General features: G+C 49.5%; 1 protein-coding gene across 1 annotated transcript in view; it reads left to right on the top strand.

Annotated features, from left to right (window-relative positions):
- Nucleotides 1-23,683, top strand: part of EFCAB6 (EF-hand calcium binding domain 6) — an 879,195-nt gene that overhangs the window by 446,890 nt on the left and 408,622 nt on the right. Inside the window, exon 17 of the mRNA XM_085652469.1 lies at nucleotides 9,685-9,799. Within this exon, the coding sequence (XP_085508595.1) occupies nucleotides 9,685-9,799 (115 nt within the window). The remainder of the gene's footprint in view (nucleotides 1-9,684; nucleotides 9,800-23,683) is intronic.

Consider the following 23,683-nt stretch of genomic DNA (forward strand, 5'->3'; position numbering starts at 1 on the left):
ATTTTGGGTCGGATCTCCTTGGATGGCATCATCAGAGGGACTTAAACATCATTATTGATCCAAATGTCAAAGAACCTCTTATGGTCCTAGAAAAGGCAACTGTCCTAGATATATGTGATGATCCTATAGTCTTTAGTTCAAGGTTAGGACTATTAAGAGGATTTTCACATAAGATTATTTTGAAAGAAAATGCAAAACCTGTTGTCCATAAAATAAGAAATGTACCTAATCTGATGTTAGAACCTCTGCGTCAAGAGATTGATAATCTACTGAAGCAAGGGATAATTGAGCCGATTGAAACCTCCGAGTGGTTGGCTCCGATCGTGATTGCCCCAAAGGATGGGAAAAAAATCTGTCTCTGTATTGACTTGCGCGATCTCAATAAAAACATTTGGGTGGATAGGGAAGCGTTGCCTAACATATCTGAAATGCTATCAACCGTGGGTGGTGGAGCCGTTGTTAGTGTTTTAGATATGTCAGCGGCGTATCATCAGATTAAATTGCATGAGTCATCGAGACATTTAACTTCCTTTGCTACGCCTCTTGGTGCATTTAGATACAAGAGGATGCCATTTGGTTTAGCATCGTCTTCAGCCGTCTTTCAGAGAGCAATGAAAAATATTTTTGGTGACATGAGGAAGGTTTGGTGTTTCCAGGATGACATCTTAATTGCTGGAAATTATTATTTTGATCATGACAAGTTATTTGAAGAGGTAATGATAAGACTGGATACATATCATTTAACTATAAAAAGAGAAAAATGTCAATTGAGAAAGACCAAAGTTGATTATTTAGGACATGAAGTAAGTTCAGAGGGCATAAGACCAAAAAGAAGTATTATTAAAGCAATTACAATGGCACCCAAACCAACAAATAAGGATGAACTTAGATCGTTCTTAGGACTTGCAGAGTATTGCTCAAAATATGTAAATAGTTTTACTGAGATTGTTGAGCCCTTGAAGGAAATTATGAAAAAAAATGTTACAATTCGAATGGTCTAATAAATGTAAAGAAGGTTTTGAACTCATTAAAAAAAAGGATATCTGAAGCACCCACATTAGGACGCTTTGAAGTCGGTGGGAGAACATTCTTAACCACTGATGCTAGTGGTGTTGGCATTGGGGCAGTGTTGTCACAGATGGTTGGTGGTGAAGAAAGAATCATTGGCTTTGCCTCAAGAAGATGACAGGGGGCGGAAAGGTCTTATTCAGTAATGGAGAGGGAAGCCTTAGCGTGTTGTTGGGGAATGTGCCACTTCAAGTTTTATCTATGGGGTCTTCCTTTCAGAATGCGTACTGATCATAAGCCATTATTGTATATCTTCAAAGGTGGAAAGGGATTGGAAGGAAGTATAACCCCAAAACTTTCTAGATGGTTACTATCTGTTATGGAATTTAATTATGAAGTTGAGTACGTTTAGGGAAATAAAAATGTGATTGCTGATTGTTTATCAAGAATGCCTTTAGATGAAGATTGTAATGAAATTTGTGGTGATATAAATAGTGAAATTTGTGGAAACACAGGAGTCCTTGCTTTGTCATCTGAAGAGTGGAGCAAGGCCATGGAAAGTGATTCAGTATTGAAAAAAGTGGAATCTAGAATTGTTGCAGGTTGGAGTTTTGAGGATAACAAGGATTCAGATTTAATGGAATTTTTTAAGGTCAGGGAAGAATTGAGTCTATGCAATGGGAACATTATGAGGAGATGGCAAATTGTGCCTACTAGAGACATAAGGAAACATATTCTTGAGATAATTCATGAAGGTCATCCAGGTCAGGGAATGTCAAAACGAAGAGTTCGGGAATCATTCTGGTGGCTTGGGGTTGATACTGAAGTTGAAGCCTTAGTGAAAGATTGCCAGTTTTGCTTGAATAGTGATAAGTCCAAAGTTGTACGTCAACCCCCTTTGGAATGCACAAAATGTCCATCAATTTTATTGGACCAGTTAATAAATTAGGAATGAGAGATAGGTTTATCCTTGTCCTAGTTGACTATCACTCCAAGTGGTTTGTGATAGAAACCATGGGAGAAATCAATACCAGTAATGTCATAAAATTCCTTGAAAAGGTTTTTCTTGAGGAAGGAATACTGGCTAGTATTGTAACTGACGATGGAGTGCAGTTTATTTCAAGGGATATGGTAGATTACTTCAGTCGGATGGGTATCACACATGAGAAGGTAGCTCTTTTTAGACCTCAGGCTAATGGTCTGGTAGAAAGAGTTAATCGAATTGTTATGGAAAATATACAGTTGTCTCTTGCAAATGGATTGTCTTGGAGACAAGAGTTGAGGAAAATTATGTGGATGCATAGAATTACTCCCAATTCCAGTACTGGAGTAGCTCCTTTTGTGTCTCTTAAGGGAACAGAACTAGGAAAAAAGGAATGTCCTGTATGGTTGTGTAAGAAGGAAAGGATATGGGTTGACCGTGAACAAGTGTTGAAAAAAGTGGAAGAGGGTCAAGAAAAGATGAAAAGTGTATACGACTCCAGAAAAGGTGTAAAACAAGTGTATATTCAAGTGGGAGATTGGGTTGTTGTACGAAAAAATGAATGGGTTCGTAGAGGTGAAAGCAAATATATAGGACCTTTTCAAGTCAAAGATATAAAATCTAATGTTGTCAATTTGGAAGATGGTACAACTTGGAGTTTAGGGCATGTTTGCAAAGTATGTCGACCATAAGATATCAATTGGAAAATGTACCTGGAGAATTTTGGGTATAGATTCTCGAAGTTTATTTTTATATTTTATTATACTGATTAATCTCTTTATTTTGTTCTTTCCTTATATCATTGTAATTGTTTATTCTCATGTTGTTGTATTGTATGAAAAGGAGATATGTAGAGATGTCTACTGCTTATGTCATAGCCCTGTTACTTATATACCAATAAAATGGAAGTGATGATATGTTCCAGGATAAAGAGTTAGAAGAGAGAGATTGAAGTGAAGAAGCTACTCTCTGCTGGGATGTTGTTTGATGAATAAACTACCACCAAACTTCAAGAAACCTGTGAAGGCTCTTCTTTATTTCACTATGGTGTTGGTGGTGGTAACCATCCCTACAATGATATCATGAAATTCAGTAAGGTGTAGGTGAATGGCCCTCCAACTGTGTTCAGGAAATTGTTATTAAAGCATTTGTATATATCACTCTTACTTTTGTATTCTATTATCTGAAAGAAACACGTTAGTTAGATTCCTCACCTTAGAATATCCCCAGGCGTCAGACTGGATCCGGAAGATTTTTCGTCAGCAATACCCCTTGCGCGTCGCTAGGCGTCGTCTGCGGCTCCGCGTCCGTCGTCGGCGTCGTGCGCCGGGATGACGTCGTCGGAGTACTTAGACGCCGCCCTCGCGCGCTGACGTCAGTTCTTCTTTTTTCCGCGCCAGTAAGCGCAGATCCGGGAGAGCTACCCCTTTTAGTCTTTTTTGACTAAATCTTTTTTGATCATTTTTGATCCTTGTCTGTCGACATCTGGTGCCGGTAGGATGCCTGGGTTCAAGGCTTGCGAGGATTGTCATCGACTGATGTCGGTGACCGATCACCACCGCCGGTGCCTCTACTGCTTAGGCCCCGACCACGACGCGGAGTCGTGCAACGACTGTCAGGCCCTGACTTCGAAGGCTAGGCGGGAGCGGTCCCGCAAGCTTCTCGAGCTTCGCCACTCGGCTCCGCGTCGTGCGCGATCCCGGTCCAGGAGGAGGTCCAAGGATCGCTCGCGGAGCCCTAGCCGACTCCATCGCTCGTCCGGCTCCAAGTCGTCGGGTAAGTCCAAACGCTCAAAGAAGTCCAAGAGGCGACATCGCTCTTCGGACTCCCCTCGCCGGTCGCGCGACTCGGCCGAGGGTCAGGGTGGTTCCACCCCCGCGGCTCCGGCAGAGCCGCAGGTGCCGCGTCCGCCCCCATACCTTCCGGTCCCTGGGGCTGACGCGGCGCCGGCGGAGATCAGTGCCTTCCTCTCGGCCATGAGGAGCCTGACCCCGCCGTCGACGCCCGCTGGCACGCCTTCGGGCCCCGCGGACTCGACTGGGCGACCTCGCGTGCCGGCGGCTCCGGCCCCGGCGCCGTCGACGACTCCGGTCTCGACGCCGCAGGTCCCCGCGGGGCCCTTGCCTGGGCCCCAGTCGACGCCGGTTGACCTAGTCACTCCTCCACCGGCGCCGACGCCTGAACCACCGACGCCGTCACCGGCGCCGCCGACGCCTGTGACGCCGACACCCCAGTTTAGCCCTCATCCGGACCCGACGCCGGCACGGTGTCCGCCGACGCCGCATCCGACGCCGCTTGAGTCCTACCATCTCTACAGTCCGGTTCCGATCATTCCTCCTGTTTATCAGGAATCGGAAGAAGGGGGCGACTGGGAGGGGTTCGAGGACCCTCTGGCTGTTCAGTCACAGCTTTCTCAGGACTGGGCAGATGAACTGGGGGAGGCCAGTGGGCTGGACACCTCGCCAGACACTGGATTCACTTCTCCTCCGACCGTGGCTTCGGAGGAGGGTGCAGCATTTTCTGTGGTGCTGCGCAAGGCGGCCGAGGCCCTTGGGCTCGAGTTGCCTGCCGTGGCTGTGAGGACTAACATCCTCACTGAGGTGCTTCAAACCTCAGCAAGCTCCACTGAGCCTCTGCTGCCGTTCAACGAGGCCCTCACTGACGTTCTGCAGGGCACCTGGTCCAAGCCCTCCACAGTTCCTCCTGTGGATAGGAACGTTGCCAGGCGCCACCGCCCTGCTCCGGGCGACCCCAGTTTCCTGTCCCAACACCCCACCCCCGAGAGTCTGGTTATCCAGGCCTCTACCTCCCAATCCTCCTTCCCGACCGCTCCGCCGGATCGGGATTCCAAGAGACTCGAGCAGTTTGGCAAGAAACTGTTTTCGTCCCTTAGTTTGGGCCTGCGGTTCTTAAATACCGCCTGTCTCTTGGACCGTTATTCCCATTCCCTGTGGGATACGGTGGAGGACGTGCTGCCCCTGTGTCCGGAGGAGGTCCGGACGCGTCTTACCCAGGCTTTGGCCGATGGGAGGGATGCCATACGATGTGGGCTTGACACCACGGACTCGCTGGGTCGGGCGATTTCGACCACGGTGGCGCTCCGCCGCCACGCCTGGATGCGGTCCACGTCATTTTCCGGGGATGTCCAGACCACCCTCATGGACATGCCCTTTGATGGCACTCGCCTGTTTGGTGAGAAGGCGGACAGTGCGCTGAACCGCTTTAAGGACTCCCGGGCTACGGCCAAGTCCTTGGGCCTCTCGGCTCCGCGGGCGCACACCTCCGCTTTTCGCCCCTTTCGTGGCCAAGGAAGGGGCGCCTCCTCACGTCCGCAAAGCCACCAGCCGCAGAACCAACCTGCGCGCGGTCGCGGACGTGGCTTCCGCCGTGGCGGAAATGGAGGCCGACGTGGTCAGCCCACTTCCACCCCTGCAGCATCCGCCTCAAAGCCCTCCTAGTCCGAGCTTTCAGGCCCATACCACGCCAGTGGGCGGCAGAGTTCGCCATCACCTGCTCCACTGGCGGTCCATAACATCGGACAGGTGGGTGCTGCAAATCGTCCGAAGGGGCTACTCCCTCCCCTTCGAGACGACCCCTCCAGCCATGCCACCGCAGCACCACCGTATCTCGGGGGATCATTTGCATCTTCTCCGCGAGGAAGTTTCGGCTCTCTTGGCCAAGGGGGCCGTCGAGCGCGTTCCGAGTCCAGAAGTAGGTCGTGGTTGTTATTCCCACTACTTTCTGGTTCCCAAGAAGGGCAAAGGGGGCCTACGCCCTATCTTGGACCTCCGGAACGTCAATGCCTTCCTCCGAAAGGAAAGGTTCAAGATGCTAACGTTGGCTCAGGTTTTAGCTGCCCTCGACCCTGGAGACTGGATGGTAGCGTTGGACTTGCAGGACGCATATTTCCATATCCCCGTCCTGCCGGCCCACCGGCGTTACCTGCGGTTCACGGTGGGCCAAGAGCACTTTCAGTTTACCGTGCTCCCCTTCGGCCTCACCAGTGCCCCTCGGGTGTTCACGAAAGTGATGGCGGTGGTCGCAGCTCATCTGCGCAGATCAGGGGTTCCAGTCTTCCCCTATCTCGACGACTGGTTGTTGAAGGCGGGCTCGCCCCAGGCAGTCGTCTCCCACCTCCAGACTACGGCGGATCTCCTGCATTTGCTGGGGTTTTCCATCAACGTGCCGAAGTCACACTTGAGTCCCTCTCAGAAGCTCCTCTTCATCGGAGCGGTTCTCGATTCGGCGCAGTTCCGGGTCCATCCACCGGAACAGCGGGTCCGGGATATACGGGCCCTGATTCCCATCTTTCGGCCTCTATCCCGGGTTTCGGTCAGGCTAGTGTTGCGGCTTCTGGGGCTGATAGCCTCCTGCATCCTACTAGTGCATCACGCCAGGCGGCGCATGCGGGCTCTGCAGTGGGACCTGAAGTTTCAGTGGGCCCAGCATCACGGCAACCTGTCCGACCATGTCTTGATCTCGGAGGGCACTGCACAGCAGTTGCAGTGGTGGCTCACGGACCGCGAGTGGGTCAAGGGCAAGAGCCTCTCCCTTCCCCAACCAGAGCATGTCGTAGTGACGGATGCGTCCCTCCTGGGATGGGGTGGCCATATGGGAGAGGCGGAGATCAGAGGCCTCTGGTCTCCGGCGGAGTCTCGTCTCCACATCAACCTGTTGGAGTTGAGAGCGATCCGGCTTGCACTGAAAGCCTTCCTTCCCTCTGTCAGGGGAAGTGTCGTGCAGGTGTTCACGGACAACACCACCGCCATGTGGTACTGCAACAAACAGGGCGGGGTGGGGTCGTGGACCCTTTGTCAGGAGGCTCTGCGCCTCTGGACATGGCTGGAACACCAGGGCGTCACCCTGGTGGTTCAACATCTGGCGGGCTCTCTGAACGCCAGAGCAGACGAACTCAGCCGCCGGTGCATGATGGATCACGAATGGCGTCTGAACTCCGAAGTGGCGCAAGGCCTCTTTCAGCAGTGGGGAGAGCCTTGGTTAGATCTATTCGCCACCGAAGAGAACGCGCAATGTCAGCAGTTCTGCGCGTTGGAATTTCCAAGGCGGCACTCGCTCGGCGACGCTTTTCGTCACGAGTGGAGTTGCGGTCTGTTGTACGCCTTTCCGCCTATACCACTTCTGCCCAGAGTGCTGAAGAAGATCAGGCACGACCGGGCCCAAGTCATCTTGGTGGCTCCGGATTGGGCACGAAGATACTGGTATCCCGAGCTACTCAGTCTGTTGACCGATCCCCCGATACGTCTGCCCCTTCGGGAGGATCTTCTGTCGCAGCAGCAGGGGACGGTCCTCCACCCGAACCTGTCCAGCCTCCACCTCCATGCGTGGAGATTGAGCGGCGGCAGTTGATGCCATTTGACTTGCCTCCTGAAGTCTGTGATATCATTCTGGCAGCCAGGCGTCCCTCCACAAAGTCGGTATACGCCTGCCGGTGGAACAAATTTGTGGCATGGTGCACAGCAAAAGCTGTGGATCCCCTTTCCGCCCCTCTTTCTGAGGTTCTCCTCTTCCTTCTTTCTCTGGCCCAGCAGGGCTCTGCCCTGGGCACCCTGAAAGGTTATCTTGCTGCCATCTCCGCCTTCTTGCGGCTTCCTGATCAGCCTTCTCTTTTCAAGTCCCCTGTGGTTACACGCTTTCTCAAAGGCATTACACATACGTTCCCTCCTGTCCCTTTTGTAATGCCTCAGTGGGACTTGAATCTGGTCTTGACATTCCTGATGTGCGCTCCCTTCGAGCCTCTTCACAATTGCCCTCTTCGTCTTCTGACTCTTAAGACTGCTTTTCTGGTAGCCATCACCTCGGCTAGACGGGTGAGTGAGCTCCAGGCTTTATCTTCAAAGCCTCCTTTTCTATCTGTTCATCCGGACAAGGTTGTCCTTCGGCCTCGTCCCTCCTTTCTTCCTAAAGTGGTGACTCCTTTTCACCTTGGGCAGTCTGTCACCTTGCCCACCTTCTTTCCGCCTCCGCATCCTTCCAAAGAGGAAGAGAGGCTCCACCGTCTGGACCCAAAACGTGCGCTCTCCTTTTATCTGGACCGCACAAAACAGTTCCGGGTGGACGACCAGCTTTTTGTTGGGTACGTGGGCGCTAAGAAGGGGAAAGCTGTGCACAAACGGACCATCTCTCGGTGGGTCGTTTTGTGTATAAAAATTTGCTATTCCTTGGCTAAAAAAGACCCTCCTGTTGGGCTGCGCGCCCATTCTACTCGGGCCACTGCGGCTACTACTGCCTTGGGACGGGGAGTCCCTTTGCAGGACATCTGTCAGGCGGCGACGTGGGCTTCGCTACACACGTTTGCCAGGCATTATTGCCTTGACAGCCAAGTCCGGAGGGATGGCTTCTTTGGCCGTTCTGTCCTCCAGGACTTTCTGGTGTGATCTTGGTTCGCAGACCCACCACCGGGGATGGTATTGCTTGGGTATCTATTCTAAGGTGAGGAATCTAACTAACGTGTTTCTTTCAGATGAACAAGTTACTTACCTTCGGTAACGATGTATCTGTAAGAAACATTAGTTAGTTAGATTCCTCACCGACCCTCCCATCCTCCCCGTTCTGCGAACTGACATCTAGGGTTAAGGTTATCCTTTTCAGGCCCCTAGATTTTATTTTTGGCACCAGTGTCGGTCTTTGCATGGCTCTGCGTTCCTGGCGCGGAAGGCTATGTACAAGAACTGACGTCAGCGCGCGAGGGCGGCGTCTAAGTACTCCGACGACGTCATCCCGGCGCACGACGCCGACGACGGACGCGGAGCCGCAGACGACGCCTAGCGACGCGCAAGGGGTATTGCTGACGAAAAATCTTCCGGATCCAGTCTGACGCCTGGGGATATTCTAAGGTGAGGAATCTAACTAACTAATGTTTCTTACAGATACATCGTTACCGAAGGTAAGTAACTTGTTCAATAGTCCTGTAAACCAGACAGAGCCTTGACACAGTGAGCTTGAGGGGTAATTATATGCGAGTATGAGTGAGAGTGCAGTACACTGAATTTCTATGCTTAAAACAGTCTATCATAAGTCCATTGGACACATTGCTAATGGTAAGAAACTGTATTCCCTGCACTACTTCTCCTTTAAATTAAATCCGTGCTTTATAACAATCACGGCAAGCTGGAAAAACACATTTTACGTCAGTTTTGGGGGGGTTAGCAGCTGAATAAACACTAATAAATACTGATTTCCAAAAGTTTGGAAAATACTGACATAATGCCACTGAAATCCACAAAAAACACTGAAAAGCGACTGTTTACATATAGCATATAGTGTTGGAGGCATCAATGTGGAAACCTACTTCTGAAACTCAAAAACACTCTGATGGGATTCTGAAGAGGCAGCAGAAAGGATAGATCTCCTTAGAATGCCACAGAGCATCACAGCCAGATCAGCTTCTCTGTCTCTCTCTATCACCTAAATTCTCCTGTAATGGAGATAGCACTCAAAACTGCCTCGTGGGAATTTCAGACCCTGGGCACTGACAGTAGTTAATCTTGTAGGATCTGGTTCTAAAGGGTCCAAGAAGCTAGGAGTACATAGTGCTTTAAAATGCTTAGTATTTTCAGTTAATTGGGAAGGGGAATGCATATTAAGAGGGTGGTATTTATTAAAGATCTGGCTGCATGCACTTTATTGATTATTCTTTTAAGTTGTATTTATAACCTCATGTTGTATTTTTACAGGTGCTGGAAGATAACAGGATGTCTATCGATGATACTCAGTTTAATGCTCTTGTTGAAAATCTTGGCTTTACAAATGAAGGTCTCAGTTACTTAGATTTTGCATCCTTACTGCAAGGTAGCTCTAAATATATATCCATGCTTAATAGTGACAATTAATGTCTTTTCGTTTGATTTCTCGTCTATTTCTGTTGCAATTGTGAAGCAGCAAATGTGTTTGGTCAAAATATCATAAACACAGATATCGTGGGACAGAATATTGTGTCAAAAATATTGAGGATAAAAATATCGTGAAGGTCATTTTCTATGGGTAAGTAAAGTTTTACTATATATAACTCCACATATATGTACCATGACGAGATATATATCTTCAAGGTACATAGATCTGGAGTTAAGAATAGTAATTTGTACTTAACTATTAGCACATACGTTCTCAATATTCTTGTCCTTAATATTTTTCACACAAAATTCTGTCCACGCGATATCTATGTTTCCGATATTCTGTCACTGATCCACAGCAAATGCAGTCTTAATGAACAAAATAATTCCAGAATTATTCAGGTGTGTGCTTGTACCTCTGTCACAGTTCTGGTAGTGAACAATGTGAATGCATGTACCCTTTGACATATCCTATATTCATTTGTACATTTATTTGACCATGGAACCATGATTTTTAGGGCTGGTCAAAATTATATTTCCACGATCAAAAGTCCCTAATTTCACATATTCAATATCATTGGAATATCTTGAGATTATGCATTGCCACATAACCTTTATTTTTTTAAAAGCATGCACCGTACAGAAAAATGTCTTGAAGGATACCAGTGGTAGACTTGTTTGAACAGAAAATGTCTCGCTGAGAGAAATTTTCTGCTCAATATATTCTCTTGCCAGTATTTCGCAAGACTTTTTCATGTGCAAGTCACATGGGATACCAGCTAACCACACTTAGGGTGTAAAGACTGATTCCAATAAATTTTGTGAAATTTTAATGAAATGCTAAGAAATTCTTTGGAAAATATTACTAAGTCTCCCAGATCCCTGGATTATATCATTGAACTAATTCAAACCCTTGATTTATAAATGAAGGCCCTCATTATGAGTGGCCTGGATTACAAGCCATTAAATTCCCTTTCCAGAGTTACTGATACTGGGAAGAATAGTAACTCTGGGTTGGTTGGACAGAATTAATGGGAATTATAGGTGAAACCCCCAATATGAGCTATTGGCAATGGAATTGGTAATTACAGTGTGAATACCCCAATAATTCTTTATAGTCCTCCGGAGTTTCAAGCTTAGATGTTGGATGCTTTCACAGCCCAAATCCGCCAGTGAATCTAATCTGATATGTGGTGTCTCTGTGGATCTCATATTTTTGATGAGGCTTGTAACTACTGTTTCCAGTACCATTGGAATTAAAAGGTATTTATATTGAGGTCCAAAACCATTAAATCTCTTCCCTCATTATAAGCCTGCCAGGAAACCTGTTTAAATTATACCCTATGCAATTACCAATACTACGGGACTGATGTTTTACAAGGGAGGACATCCCAGGAGATTTAGAGATTTGGCCATTACAATGCGGAATTACCTCTAGAATTGGTGCTTTACCACAGATGAATCAACCTGCACACAACTTGCCTTACGACGATACAAATTAAAAGCTTCCTCTACAAACATCATACAATTGTGTTACATTCCTTTACCAACTGTAATTCCACCAACGTGATCTATGGGATTGTATGCCCATGTGGTTTCCTATATGTTGGGTAAACAACAGAAAATCAAGGCGAGGATACTACAACACCAAAGTAGGATCAGATGCTCTGTTGCAGGAGCACCCCTAGTTGAGCATTACAGCCAGAGGGGACATAGCCCTGATCAAATGCAATGGTTGGCAATTGAAAAAACAGAGCTGGGCCCAAGAGGGGGCAATATAGCCTCTATCCTTACCATAAGAGAATCCAAATGGATGATCCGGTTGGACACTATCAACAGTGACCTGAATGAACAAGACCCCAGCAATGCCCAATTAGCTTGTCTTAGCACTTAAGGATTTTCCTCTTAAGTTACTTCATTCTGTGCTTTCACTGCATTAATCGACAACTTTACCAGATGTTTCACTATTATGCATAATAACTCGGATTCCAGTATATGCCCCTGTAATCTGTATATACTTGACATATGTGATACACTATGATATCTAACCTCATGACAATTCTTGCATTATTGATTCATTTTGTGTCTAAATGTTATTTACGTTGACCCTACTTCAATGTTTATGCCATCTTCTGAATCATGTTTTCCTTGACTTGGTGTGACATCACATCTATTGATTGGGCGGTTTCGATTTTGTAAATCATGCTTTGTTGTCTCCCGTTTAAAAAAAAAAAAAAAAGGTTTTCTGTGATTTATATTCCTGTTTAAATTGCAACAAAAACTCAAAGTGCCTAATCCGACAATGTGTTCATTTTCATTTAACCCACTTTTAAAGAACACACTACCTCGGGGTCTTTCTTTCAATACACTTACAATCGTGACATTGCAAGCATCTAGCTGCTGCTACACGCGGAACGTCATACGGCGTTGAGCGTCCTCGCGCATAACATAAATGAAGGGTCCATGCCACAGCAGCTCCCTCGCATTTCCCTAAGAGAAAAGCCCGTTTAAACTTACGGTAAGAGCTACTCCAGCACAATAGTTAGTTCAGTGAATCGCATTACGCTTGTGATCACTGCCCCTCTGTTTCCTTCTTTCTTCCCTGTCCCCTCCTGGAGCCCGTGCCGTTTCTAGTACATGGTAATTTGACCACCACGCTGGGCTTCTGTATACTGACACGGACACTTTGTTGCTCCGTTCCGCTTCATTTATTTATATTTTTCCTCCCCGTCAGTATTTGGGCGGTAGCTGTTGTTTTGATAAGGCGTCTTTTGTATCTCGCCACTAGATTTACGGTCACTATGCCGCTACTCGTGCTTTTTGGTGCAATTTGATTTATTGAATGTGACTTTTCTAGTCTGTTTGGAGAAGCTCCCTGCCTCTTCGTTATTGGCAAAATCTTCCGTTTTTAAACAATGCGCGAAAGCGACTCCCCTCTCTGTTTTATCCACATGATAAGTTCCCTTAGATCACTTTTCAGTTGATCCTCCCTGCCATACGCAGCATGCATGTCACCCTTGAGTGTGTTTTTAAACTAATCTAATGATTTTAGACATTTGTTCTCTGACCTGTGCGCTGAATGTCCTCCGTTTTTTGACTAAAAACCACCCCTACCGATGGCATGACCACGGTCATCTATGCAGCATTGATTACTGCCTCCAGAACGTTGCGAGAATTAATTTTCATTTGCTTTATTTAGTAAATTGGAAATATTTTGATTAGAATTTTGAATTTGGTAACTGAGTCAATCGTTTTTCAGATCACTCCTTTACTGACACCTTATTATTTCAGGTGTCCTTCACTCTCCCCCCTTTTGGAGCCCTGGAGCCTTAGTGTCTTCAACACAAAGCCAGTACCTATTAGTTTCTCACACCTAAAACGGTAAATATAGTATTTGTTGGACCTATGTCCTGGGGGTAGCTTGGCTCAGGTCAACAGACTTACATCTCCACTTGGCCTCTCATGCTTGCATCCTACCCAGCTCGCAATCCTGCGCAGCGCCACTCAAAAGAAAGGACACTACACCGATCAAACTTTGAAGATTACTCCAAGACTTTATCTCATTAAAATCGGATGTTCACTTTGACATTACAACATGAAACATTCCATTTCGTTTTCCTTGGAACGTTCCTCTAACTCTTAAGACACAACTGGCCCTTACAGATCAACATTAAGTCTGACTTGGCATGAATTCATCATAGTTCGAACATGTCATTGGAAATTACTTAGCATAAATTCATCATAGCACGAACCTTTCATTGGAAATTACTTAGCATAAATTCATCATTGCACGAACATTTCATTGGAAATTACTTAGCATAAATTCATCATAGCACGAACATTTCATTCAATATAACCTGGCATGAATCCCTCCTAGGACGAGCATGACATTAGGAATATCCTAGCATGAATTCCTCATTGTACGCGCATATCATTAAGTATACTTTGGTATGAATTAATTATAGTAAGAACATGTCATTAACCTGCTTTAATAGGGACACTGCAACTGGGGCTTTATCCCCCTTGTGAGGGGAGCAGCCTGGCGTATGGCTTCCAGATTATACAGTCAGAGGGAGGTTCCTTGGGGGGTTTTAGCGATTGCCTATGGCTCTTCCCCGCCTCACACGCTCGGTGGCGTTAAGGCCATCAATGTCCCACTCCTCCCGGTGTCTCCTTGGGCACTCGCGGCCCAGTCCCAGTCTTTCCCGGGGAGGGGCGGATGCGGGGCTGCCTCCGGAGAGACTGGAGACTTCTCGGCAGCCCTCCCGCGCTGATGAATTCTCCGCCCCCCTCCCCGGGGATTTTACCTGTGCTCTTCGGCCCACCGGGGCCCTTGCGCTGGTCTCGCCGATGCCCGGAAAGTCCTGAAGCCGCTTCACTCCCGCTAGAGCGGCACAGCTCGCGGGGAGTGATGACGAGGGGTGGAGGAGGCTGGACAAGGGCGAAGGAGGCAGGACGAGGGCGGGGGCGAGGCCTATGACACTGCCGGCGCCCCGTCACGTGATAGGAAGGAATTTCCTCGACTCTGCTACGTCTGCCGGTGCCTCCACGGAGGGGATTCTCCTCAGCTGACGCGAGGGACGCGAACGGGACGGCCAGCTCCCCCAGACAGTTGCAGCTCCTTCGGGCAGCGGCGGTGAGTTTGGGGCAATTTCCAGTCTTCCCGATATCCCGCTGACAGGAACCCGGCAATCGGGGAGGCAACCAAAGATAGAGGGCAGCACTCGGGAAGGAGGGGAGATGGCAGTGACACGGTGCCGTTCCTCTCACGCACCAGGGCTGGAACTGTTAGGACCCTCAGGCCAAGGGCACACACACCATTCCCAGCATCGTTAACGGAGACAATCCCAGGCGACAGCGGAGCTGTCAGACACTAGCCCCCTGCAATGGCCCTTTCTCAGAAAGAAGGGATCAGGGCTTCGCTCCTCTTCAAGTCCTCCACAGATACTGGGATAACTGAAACCACTGGCAGCACCCAGGGACTGGTCAACAGGTTGGGGGGGGGTTATCACTGGCAAGGGATAACACCGCAGGCCTAGAGACCTGTCACTCCTTGACTAGCGCAGCCACCTCCCCACTCAGGTGCCTTACTCCTGGCTAACTGGCTGCCCTGCTCTGCTCTAAAATGGCCGCCCACCTGTCACCTCCATTTATCACCTTGGGCCTGACTTGCCAGAGGGGCCCAGAAGGTTCCGGAACCTCCCATGGCAGTCAAGGTCCAGGTGCTGAGGTGACAGTTGTTGCCACCATTTTGTGAAGCTCACCTCCCTTCTCTAGTTTTCCTCAGCGGAGCACCTTGCGCCTCCCTCTCAGGTAGTGAGGGTGAAGCGCCCAGAACCTCTACATCAGCACCCAAAAAGTTTGGTAGACAGAAAAATGAGAAGGGGAAGGGACAAGGAAAAAATAATAATATGAGGAGGGAACTGCCAAAGGCTGACAGGTCTAACAGTGACTCATCCCCTTTTTTTGTCCAAGCAATTGCCGTCTTGGTACCTGATGTAATCCCCCCTTTAATTTTATTTGTAGGTGCCCCTCCCGCTACACCGTCACTTTTGTCCTGAGGAAGACCCCGTCAGTAAGGACCCAACCAACCTACATGGCTTAAGGGGTCGAAACTTCGACATACCACACACACCAGTACCACCAATAGTGCAATGTGCACTGTACTTGTTTTAATGTACATGGCTGTAAAAAGGATTGTATATCAAATGAAGCATTTCATTGTGATTGCGTGGCATTGAGCACCATGCCCAACAATTGAATTGTGATACTGTCAAATGTTATATGTCACTTGTTCTACTACCTCACTCAAATCACCTTTTTCCCCCTCTTTTCACCCTGTTGGGCACCTCCAACTCTTTTTCTTATAGTGTTCGCTAATTGCTGTTTAAATTCAAAAATGATAAATTGCTTCTGCTTCGTGTGATTAAAAAACACTCTAGCATTATTTAATTGTTTATTCATTTCTTGATTTTGATTTTGCTTTTTAAGCATCTATGTTCTGGGACCACTTCTTTATATACTGCCTTGCACCCAGGTCCCAGTGATCTTTGGGTATACCCTTTGTTTCAACAACTATGTATTATATGCAACAGATTAAATGAGCTGGTGTTGTAGTGGATGCATCTGATTATATTATGAAAATATGTAACACTGTATATAGCTATATGGACATTGGCTGCAAATATAATCAGTAAAATTAGACTTAAATAGTTGGCAATAATTCTAGACACCTTCGATGAGATAGTGTATTTCTTTATTTGAAAATGACTTATAATTCATACAGAAAGAATATATCGTAATTCTGCTTTTCATGCTTGTATTCACGAATATAGAAAGTGAAGTACAAAAGTGTGCACTGTTGCTGAGGACCTGAGCTCTACTCATGAGCTATTCAACCGTTTTCTCTCAAGCTTTTTCAACAAAGCCAATACTCAGCAGTATTGCAGCCATAGTCCATCATCTGCCTGACCTTCCTGTAATCACGATATTGGTTCTGATGGATTGCTTCCTTAGTGGAAACAGTAGCAGACCATAATGACAAGTTTTTCTTCACCACAATCCCACAACAAAATGGACAAATACATGCCTCTTCATCTAACACAGACAGGGCGGCCAGCCATTCACAAGCATTTTACAGGACAGGGAGATAGCCTTTACAATGTTGTTTTTACCATGCAAAGCCTTTACCACGTATACCTTTACCACACATATGCCTTGCCCATGCATGCCATTACTACGAAGCATATTGAAGGTAAGTGTGTGTATTTTTATTATTTACATATATGTATGTATGTATGTATGTGTGTGTGTATATCTCCAATCTGTGCGGTGTGTTGACCTGCACGCTTCTAAAGTACCTGGGCTGCTCGATGAGCGCATTTGAACAACAAAATGCTCCTCCCCAGGTTAAGTTCTAAGGAGACAGCACTCTGGGTAGTATTAGTTTTCAAGTGTTTATTCCAATGGGCAAAAGTGAAGCATCAGACACGTTTTGGCTTTGTAAGCCCTTGTCAGGATGACAGCAGAAACTTTACACATTGTTTATAAATGCTCCCAATGGGTCTAAAACATAAACTAAGGACTTAAAACAGTCCGCGATTTCTCGCCACCATGTTTAAATGGAGTACAATTTGTTTGGCGGTAAAAGTCAGCATGTCATAAGTGATGTAATATGTGAGGTTATAAGCAATGGCTTACGGAGGACATCAATTATAGTTAGCTCAGGTAACTATAACTGCTGAATTTCTATGGTTTTGTAGGTGTAATTTCTGAACCTAACTATAACGTTAATGTAACCTTTGTTTTTTTAAGAGAATTTCCAAGGTTTTTAAAAATTATATTTCCTTTCTATAACATCCCTGTAACCTTTGTTTTTTTTAGGTCATTTCTACATTTTGTTAATACTATTTCCTAACTATAATGTCCTTGCAATCTTTGGTTATTTAGTGATTTTCACCAGTTTATTTAATATAAATTGTACTACAATTTGACCCCTAAGTTTAAGTTACTAATATACATTTTCACAAGTTTATAAATACATTTTATTTACGCATTCATTTTTATTATATATTTTAAAAATAAAAAAATTAAGGTAAGGGAACTCTTTTTTTTTTTTTGAAAATTCTTTTTATTGGCATTTTGAGGTTTAAACATACATACAACGTGTGTCGCAGAGAGAGTTGTGGTACATAGGTATTAGAGTAGACCTTCATCAACATAGGGAGTACATCAATATCTTGTTCAGTGAGGATGTGGTCTGTGTTGTAGCAGAGCATTGCCAGAGAGGGGAACTGGGGGAGAACTGAACTAGGATGTGCCATGGGGTGTGTAGTGTTTGAGTGGGCGTACGCGATGGGTCCATTATTGCCTACTCGACAGTCCAGTTGCTGCTCGCTCAGGGGGAGGCGGGTGTGTGGAATTATGTGGGGGGCCGTTGAGTGTGATAGAGTGACGAAGACGGACCCGACTGGTCCGGTGATGGCACAGGGAGTAGTGGTGGAAGATCCACTGTCTCGGGAGCCTGTATAGCAGAAGGTTGTACCGTGTTGGGGGTCTGGATGGCAGTTGCTGTGGCTTCCGGGGTCTGGGATTGTCTGAATTGGTACAATAGGAGTGCCCATTCTAGGGAAATAGGGATTTTGCGGATACCTTTGGCTTCTTCCGCACGGATTACCTCTTCCTCAGCAGCTGCCCATTTAAGAACCGCTCCTGCCCATGCCGCCAGCGGGGGGCCCGATGGATCACGCCAGTGCATGGCTATACAGCGCTTGGCCAGCAAGTGGGCTAGGGATACGAAGCACATTGGTATTTTGTGTGGTTTCCTCCGTCCCAGTATGCCCAATGCACAGCCTTCCCAGGTAGTCAGGTGGGTCAACCCGGTAAGCTCCCTGAGTGTTGAGTGGATAGATGACCAATAGGTCTGAATGCCCGGACACGTCCAGAACATGTGATAAAAGTCAGCGTCCCCCGCTGGGCAACGAGGGCAGAGGAAGATCGTGTCGGGGTGAAAGCGTTGGAGGCGTGCTGGTGTTAGGTAGGCCCTGTGTAGGATATGATACTGTATGTTCTTGAACCGGGCATTCCTGGAGACTTTTTTGGGGAATTCTATTGCTCTTTCCTATTCACTATCGTGGAAAGGTCGACCAATTTCCTCCTCCCAGAGGGTCCGTAGGGGTTCTAAGAGCGGGGCTGTCAGTTCCCTGATCGACTTGTATAACCATGTAGTGTGGTGGCGCCCCGGCCCCATTCGTAATATTGTGTGGAGAACCGGGTGTGTGGGGCGTTCCCCCAGGGTGAGGTCGGCGTATGGCCGGTAGTGGCTGAGGAGTTGGCGATGACGCAAGAATTGGCCGGGGGGTAGGTCACACTCGTCCATGAGTTGCCGGTACGACCGCAGCTGTCCGTCGTCGAACAGTACTTCCGCTTTGGTGATGTCCCTTGCTGTCCATTCCCGCAGCATGGCGGAAGTAAAGAACCCTCCCTGTCTGGGCCAGCCGACCAGCGGTAGCAATGGTGTGTACGGAGGGCAATCTGGCGCCATGCGGTGTATACGTTGTACGCACTTCCAGGCTATGTCTACTTGTAGGGGGTAAGTCCGTGTGGGGCGAGACCCCGGTATGAGTAGGCGGCGTAACTCCGGTATGGGTATGCTACCTGCGGCAGTACATGTTTCGAGTGTGCATCTGTCCGCAGTCCAATAGGAAAGCCACTGGAGCTGTGATGCCAGGAAGTAGGCTTCGAATGATGGTGCGCCGAGCCCCCCTTGTGTCGTGGGTAATTGCAGTTTGGCTAGCGCGATCCTGTGCCGTCCCTTACCCCATATGAGAGATCTGAGGAGCGTGTCTAAGTCCTTGAAGAAGGAGCGGGGCGGGATTACTGGGAGGTTGGTGAAATGGTATAAAAGCCGCGGGACCAGGATCATCTTAGCCAGGGCGACCCGGCCTATCGGGGCCAATGGGAGGTTCCGCCAAAACCCGATGGAGGATCGTATCCCTGCGAGTACCCTGCGGTGGTTGCCCTCGTAGATGTCGGCTGGGGAGTGGTATAACCTGATCCCGAGGTATCGGGGACCCTCTGCCGCCCAGTGTAGTTTCCGGCCACCGATCCGTACATCCTGGGGAGATACGTCTGGGTGGAGGGGGTACACCATCGATTTGTCCCAATTCACTTTCAGGCCCGAGGCCTCTGTGAATTCCTCCAGGGCGGTCTCTAGTGTGGTGAAATCCGCTGTCATGTCACGTATGTATATGAGGAGGTCGTCGGCGTACATGGACACGCAGTGCGTTGCGTCCGCTAGTGGAATGCCCCAGTCTTGCCCGTCCCGACGAAGTCGAATAGCCAAGGGTTCCACCGCGAGCGCAAATAATAAAGGCGAGAGGGGGCATCCTTGGCGTGTGCCTCGATGTATTTCAAATTCCGGGGAGATGTAGCGACCAAGACGAACCCGAGATGTGAGGTTAGTATATAACAGGCGCATGTAGGCGAGAAGCGTGGGACCCAGCCCCGTCCGTCCGAGAGCGGCAAAAAGGAACTGCCATGTAAGGGTATCAAACGCCTTCTCAAGGTCCAAAATTAAACACGCCGCCCGAGGGAATCGACCGCCCAACTGATCCTGGATGTGAAAGAGGCGCCGAATGTTGTGAGAAGTATTCCTCCCTGGGACAAAACCACATTGGTTCGGATGTACCAGCGAGCGGAGAATTTGTGAGTATCTATCCGCTAAGATTTTCCCCAGGATTTTACAGTCGGCTGTCAGTAGCGTGATGGGGCGATAAGAGGCCAGGAGTTGGGGGTCCCGGTCGGGTTTCGGGAACGTCACTATCACCGACGCTCTCATAGAGCCGGGTAGTTCACCGATCCTGAGTGCCGCGTCCAGTACCGCGAGGAAACGGGGAGTCAACAGAGAGGCAAAGGTGGAGTAGTATTCGAGCGGGAACCCATCCAGACCTGGGGCCTTGCCTCGGGCCAGGGCCCTTACAGCGCTGGTAATCTCCGTGGCTTGTATCTTTGCGTCCAGCCCCGTCTTGTCCTCAGTAGAGATCTGAGGGAGGGGCAGAGGGTCCAGGAAGTGGCCGACGGCCCCTGGGTCGAGAGATTAGGGGACCGTGTAGACCGCTAAATAGTGTTGGTGAAATGCCTGAAGGATCTCGTCTTGGGATTGCACCAGGGATCCTTGGGGATTTATAATTGCAGTGATGGGCCGAACCTCCGTGTCTTGTTTAGCGAGCCATGCCAGGAGTGTGCCCGTTTTATCACGGTCCTTGTGCATGCGGGTAGCGTACGTCCGGAAGTTGTGACGTCGAAGATCTGTGCACGCCGCTTGATATGCCGATTTGGCTTGGGCGACTTGGGTCGTTGTCGCTACCGATTGGTCTGCGGCTTTGGTAGCCGTGGCCAGTCGCTGTTCCGCCACTTTTAGGGCGTGTTCTAACGTGTGTCTCATCCCGACCCGCTGTTTAATACAGTCCCCACGGGCCACCACCTTGAAGCCGTCCCACTCGACCAGGGTCGACGACGCAGTCCCCGTGTTATGAGTAAAATAGTCTGAAATGCTTTGTTGGTGGTCGTGTGTGAAGACCTGGTCTGTGAGGCATACCCGTGAGAGACACCATGTGGGGACGGGGGGGTGCGGGGGTCTCCATTGGAGGCAAAGGTGGTGTGCATCGTGATCGGATACAACTCTGCCAAGATAGTCCGAGTGGCATACTTGCGGGAGAAGCGTTGCGGAGCATAGGAAGCGGTCAAGCCGAACTCGTAGATTGTGTGGGATGGAGTGGAAAGAGTAGATGCGGGCCTGAGGGTGGTGTGATCTCCATGCGTCTGTGAGCGACCAGTGCGCCACCCATGTTTTAAAGCGTTCGATTTGTCTGAGGGTGGGGGAGTGGGGGATGTGAGCGGTCCAGTCTCGGGTCCAGGATACAGTTAAAGTCCCCGCCTAAGATCCAGGGTACATGGGTGAATTGGGCCAGGGAGTGTGTAAGTCGGTCCCAGAATTTATCCTGGTCTACGTTCGGGGCATATATACTTCCCAAGAGGACAGCCCTGCCATCCAAAACCCCCTCCAGTAAGGCGAATCTACCTTCAGCGTCCACCACCCGTCTAAGTTCCCGGAATGGGGTCCCTGGGCGAATCCATATCAGTGCCCCCCGGGCGAACGAGGAGTAGGTCGTGGCGCAGATTAGGCCGTGCCATTTTGCTCGCAATTTGCCCACTTCAGTCGAGTTAAGATGGGTTTCCTGTAGATAGAGGATGGATGCCTTCTGTCGCTTCGCGTAGGCGTATATCGCATAGCGCTTACGTGGGGTGTGTAGGCCGCGTGTGTTGAGCGTGAGTATGTTTATGTCTGCGGTGCTCGGCAGCTGTGCCATGGGTGTGTGCGTCTGTGTGCGGGTTGGTCAAGGCTCCCGACAGGTAGATTATTTCGTAGTCCCCTGAGAAAGCGCCGCGCCTGTGAAGAGTAGGTAGGTGGGAAGCCCGCCCAAGCGGAGAGTCTGTGACATGAGGCCCCATGGCAGGGTGGGACGAATTTGAACTGGGGTGTTGATAACGTGTGGGGGTGCGGGAAACTGTCCCAATACCGAGGACTCATCGTTTAGGAAACGAAGCGTCCAAACTTCCTCCCGTAACACGAGGGGGGATAACTGCTCTATATGAGGGGGGTGACGGTATGCAAATGCGAAGCTACCTGTTAAGTGGGCATGTAGAAGGAGCAATGCGCGTCGTGTGCAGGGTGTCAGCCTCTGGGTTTGAGTTTGTGTGCATCAGGCAGACATACATGCAAGGATACAATGCGGCAGTCCGTATGCCTGAGTTGCCTCAGGGCCCGGTAGGAGAGGTCAGTCCGTCCAGCATCCCATCCGCAGTTTGCGGGGTGGCGTGGGGAAGCACCGCCAGGTCCATCCCCGAGACGGTGCCATCGCTGTCGTTTTCGCCTTCTGACGAGAACAGGTGTGGGGGTCGATCTATGAGTTCCGAGGGCGGTGTAGAGCGCAGATCAATTGCTGCTTGTAGAGCCCCGCGTCGTTCACGCATAATCTGCTCGAGGTCGGGTGAATTGTGGGAGCTGCTTGTGGGCCTGGATTCAATGTGGCGAAGCTTCTTGGGGCGTTTCCGGGTGCGGAAGGTCTTGAGAGGCGAGCCCCTTTGGGGATGAGGAGTGGGCGCCCGTGAACAGTGTTGATCCGCCCAGTCCTGTGCAGCCTCCACGGATGTGAAAAAGAGAGAGGACCCGTTGTGGATGATCTTGAGACGGGCGGGGAACAGTAGGGCGTATTGAATCTTATTGTCTCGCAGTCTCCGCTTTACGTCCAGGAAGGAGGATCTCTGCTGTTGTACGGCACGAGCATAATCCGGAAAGATCATTATGTGGTGGTTTTCCACCTGTAGTGGCGCCGCCAATCTCGCCGCTCGGAGCACCGCATCCCGATCTCGGAAGTGGAGGAACTTCGCCAGGAGTGGCCGGGGCGCCGCGCCGGGCGGGGGCCTCTGGGCCGGAACCCGGTGAGCCCGCTCGATGGAGAAGAACGCTGTCCGGTCCGAGGGCGGAGTAAAGGATTTCAGCCATGTGTCCATGTAGTCTATGGGATTTCCTGCCTCGATACCTTCCAGGAGCCCCAGCACCCTGATATTACAGCGTCTCGAGCGACCTTCCAAGTCGGTAGCGCGCTCTTCCACCGCGGTCAGACGGGTAAGGACCCCCTGGAGTGTCATCTGATGTTCCTTCAGCTTTGGCTGTATTTCTGCCATCGTCCGTTCCTCCGTGTGTACCCGGTCGGCCAGTTTCCGGTGGTCATCGCGGAGCAGGTTTACATCCGTCGCTATGGTACCTAGCCTTTCCTCCATGGACAGACGGGATAGTTCAATGGCGGCCAGGACCTTGTCCAGCTTGTCCGAGATTGAGAGGTCCGTGGAGGACGCCGTGCTGGGAGACCAGGTCGAGGTCTTGGGCATGTTCTCTGGAGCTGTCTCCGGGACCGCCTGGTGCGGCGCGGGCTTTGATTTCCCCATCCTGTCTTCTCCTGGGGCGGACAAAGGGCCGGCGGCGCCGGCCAGGCCTCCAGAGCCTGCCGCGGCGCCTGGGGTCCGTGGGAGGAGGAAGGGTACGGTGATAAAGGACCACGAAGGCGCGGCTACTCGAGCCGGTGTCCTGGGGCTCTCTCCACTGGCAGGACGCCGGGGGCCCCCGGCGGCAGACCGCAGCAACCCCCCGCACGGCACCCCCAATTGCCTACCCTCTGTATAGGTAGCTCGCTTGCATCCGATGATGTGGGTGGGGGATCACGTTCGGCGTCTCCAGGGCTCGGCTGCACCCTCCGCCGGACTCCCGGGCGATCCCTGCAGC

Source organism: Triturus cristatus, chromosome 4_1 (assembly GCF_964204655.1).
Source record: "Triturus cristatus chromosome 4_1, aTriCri1.1, whole genome shotgun sequence".
Classification (NCBI taxonomy): domain Eukaryota; kingdom Metazoa; phylum Chordata; class Amphibia; order Caudata; family Salamandridae; genus Triturus; species Triturus cristatus.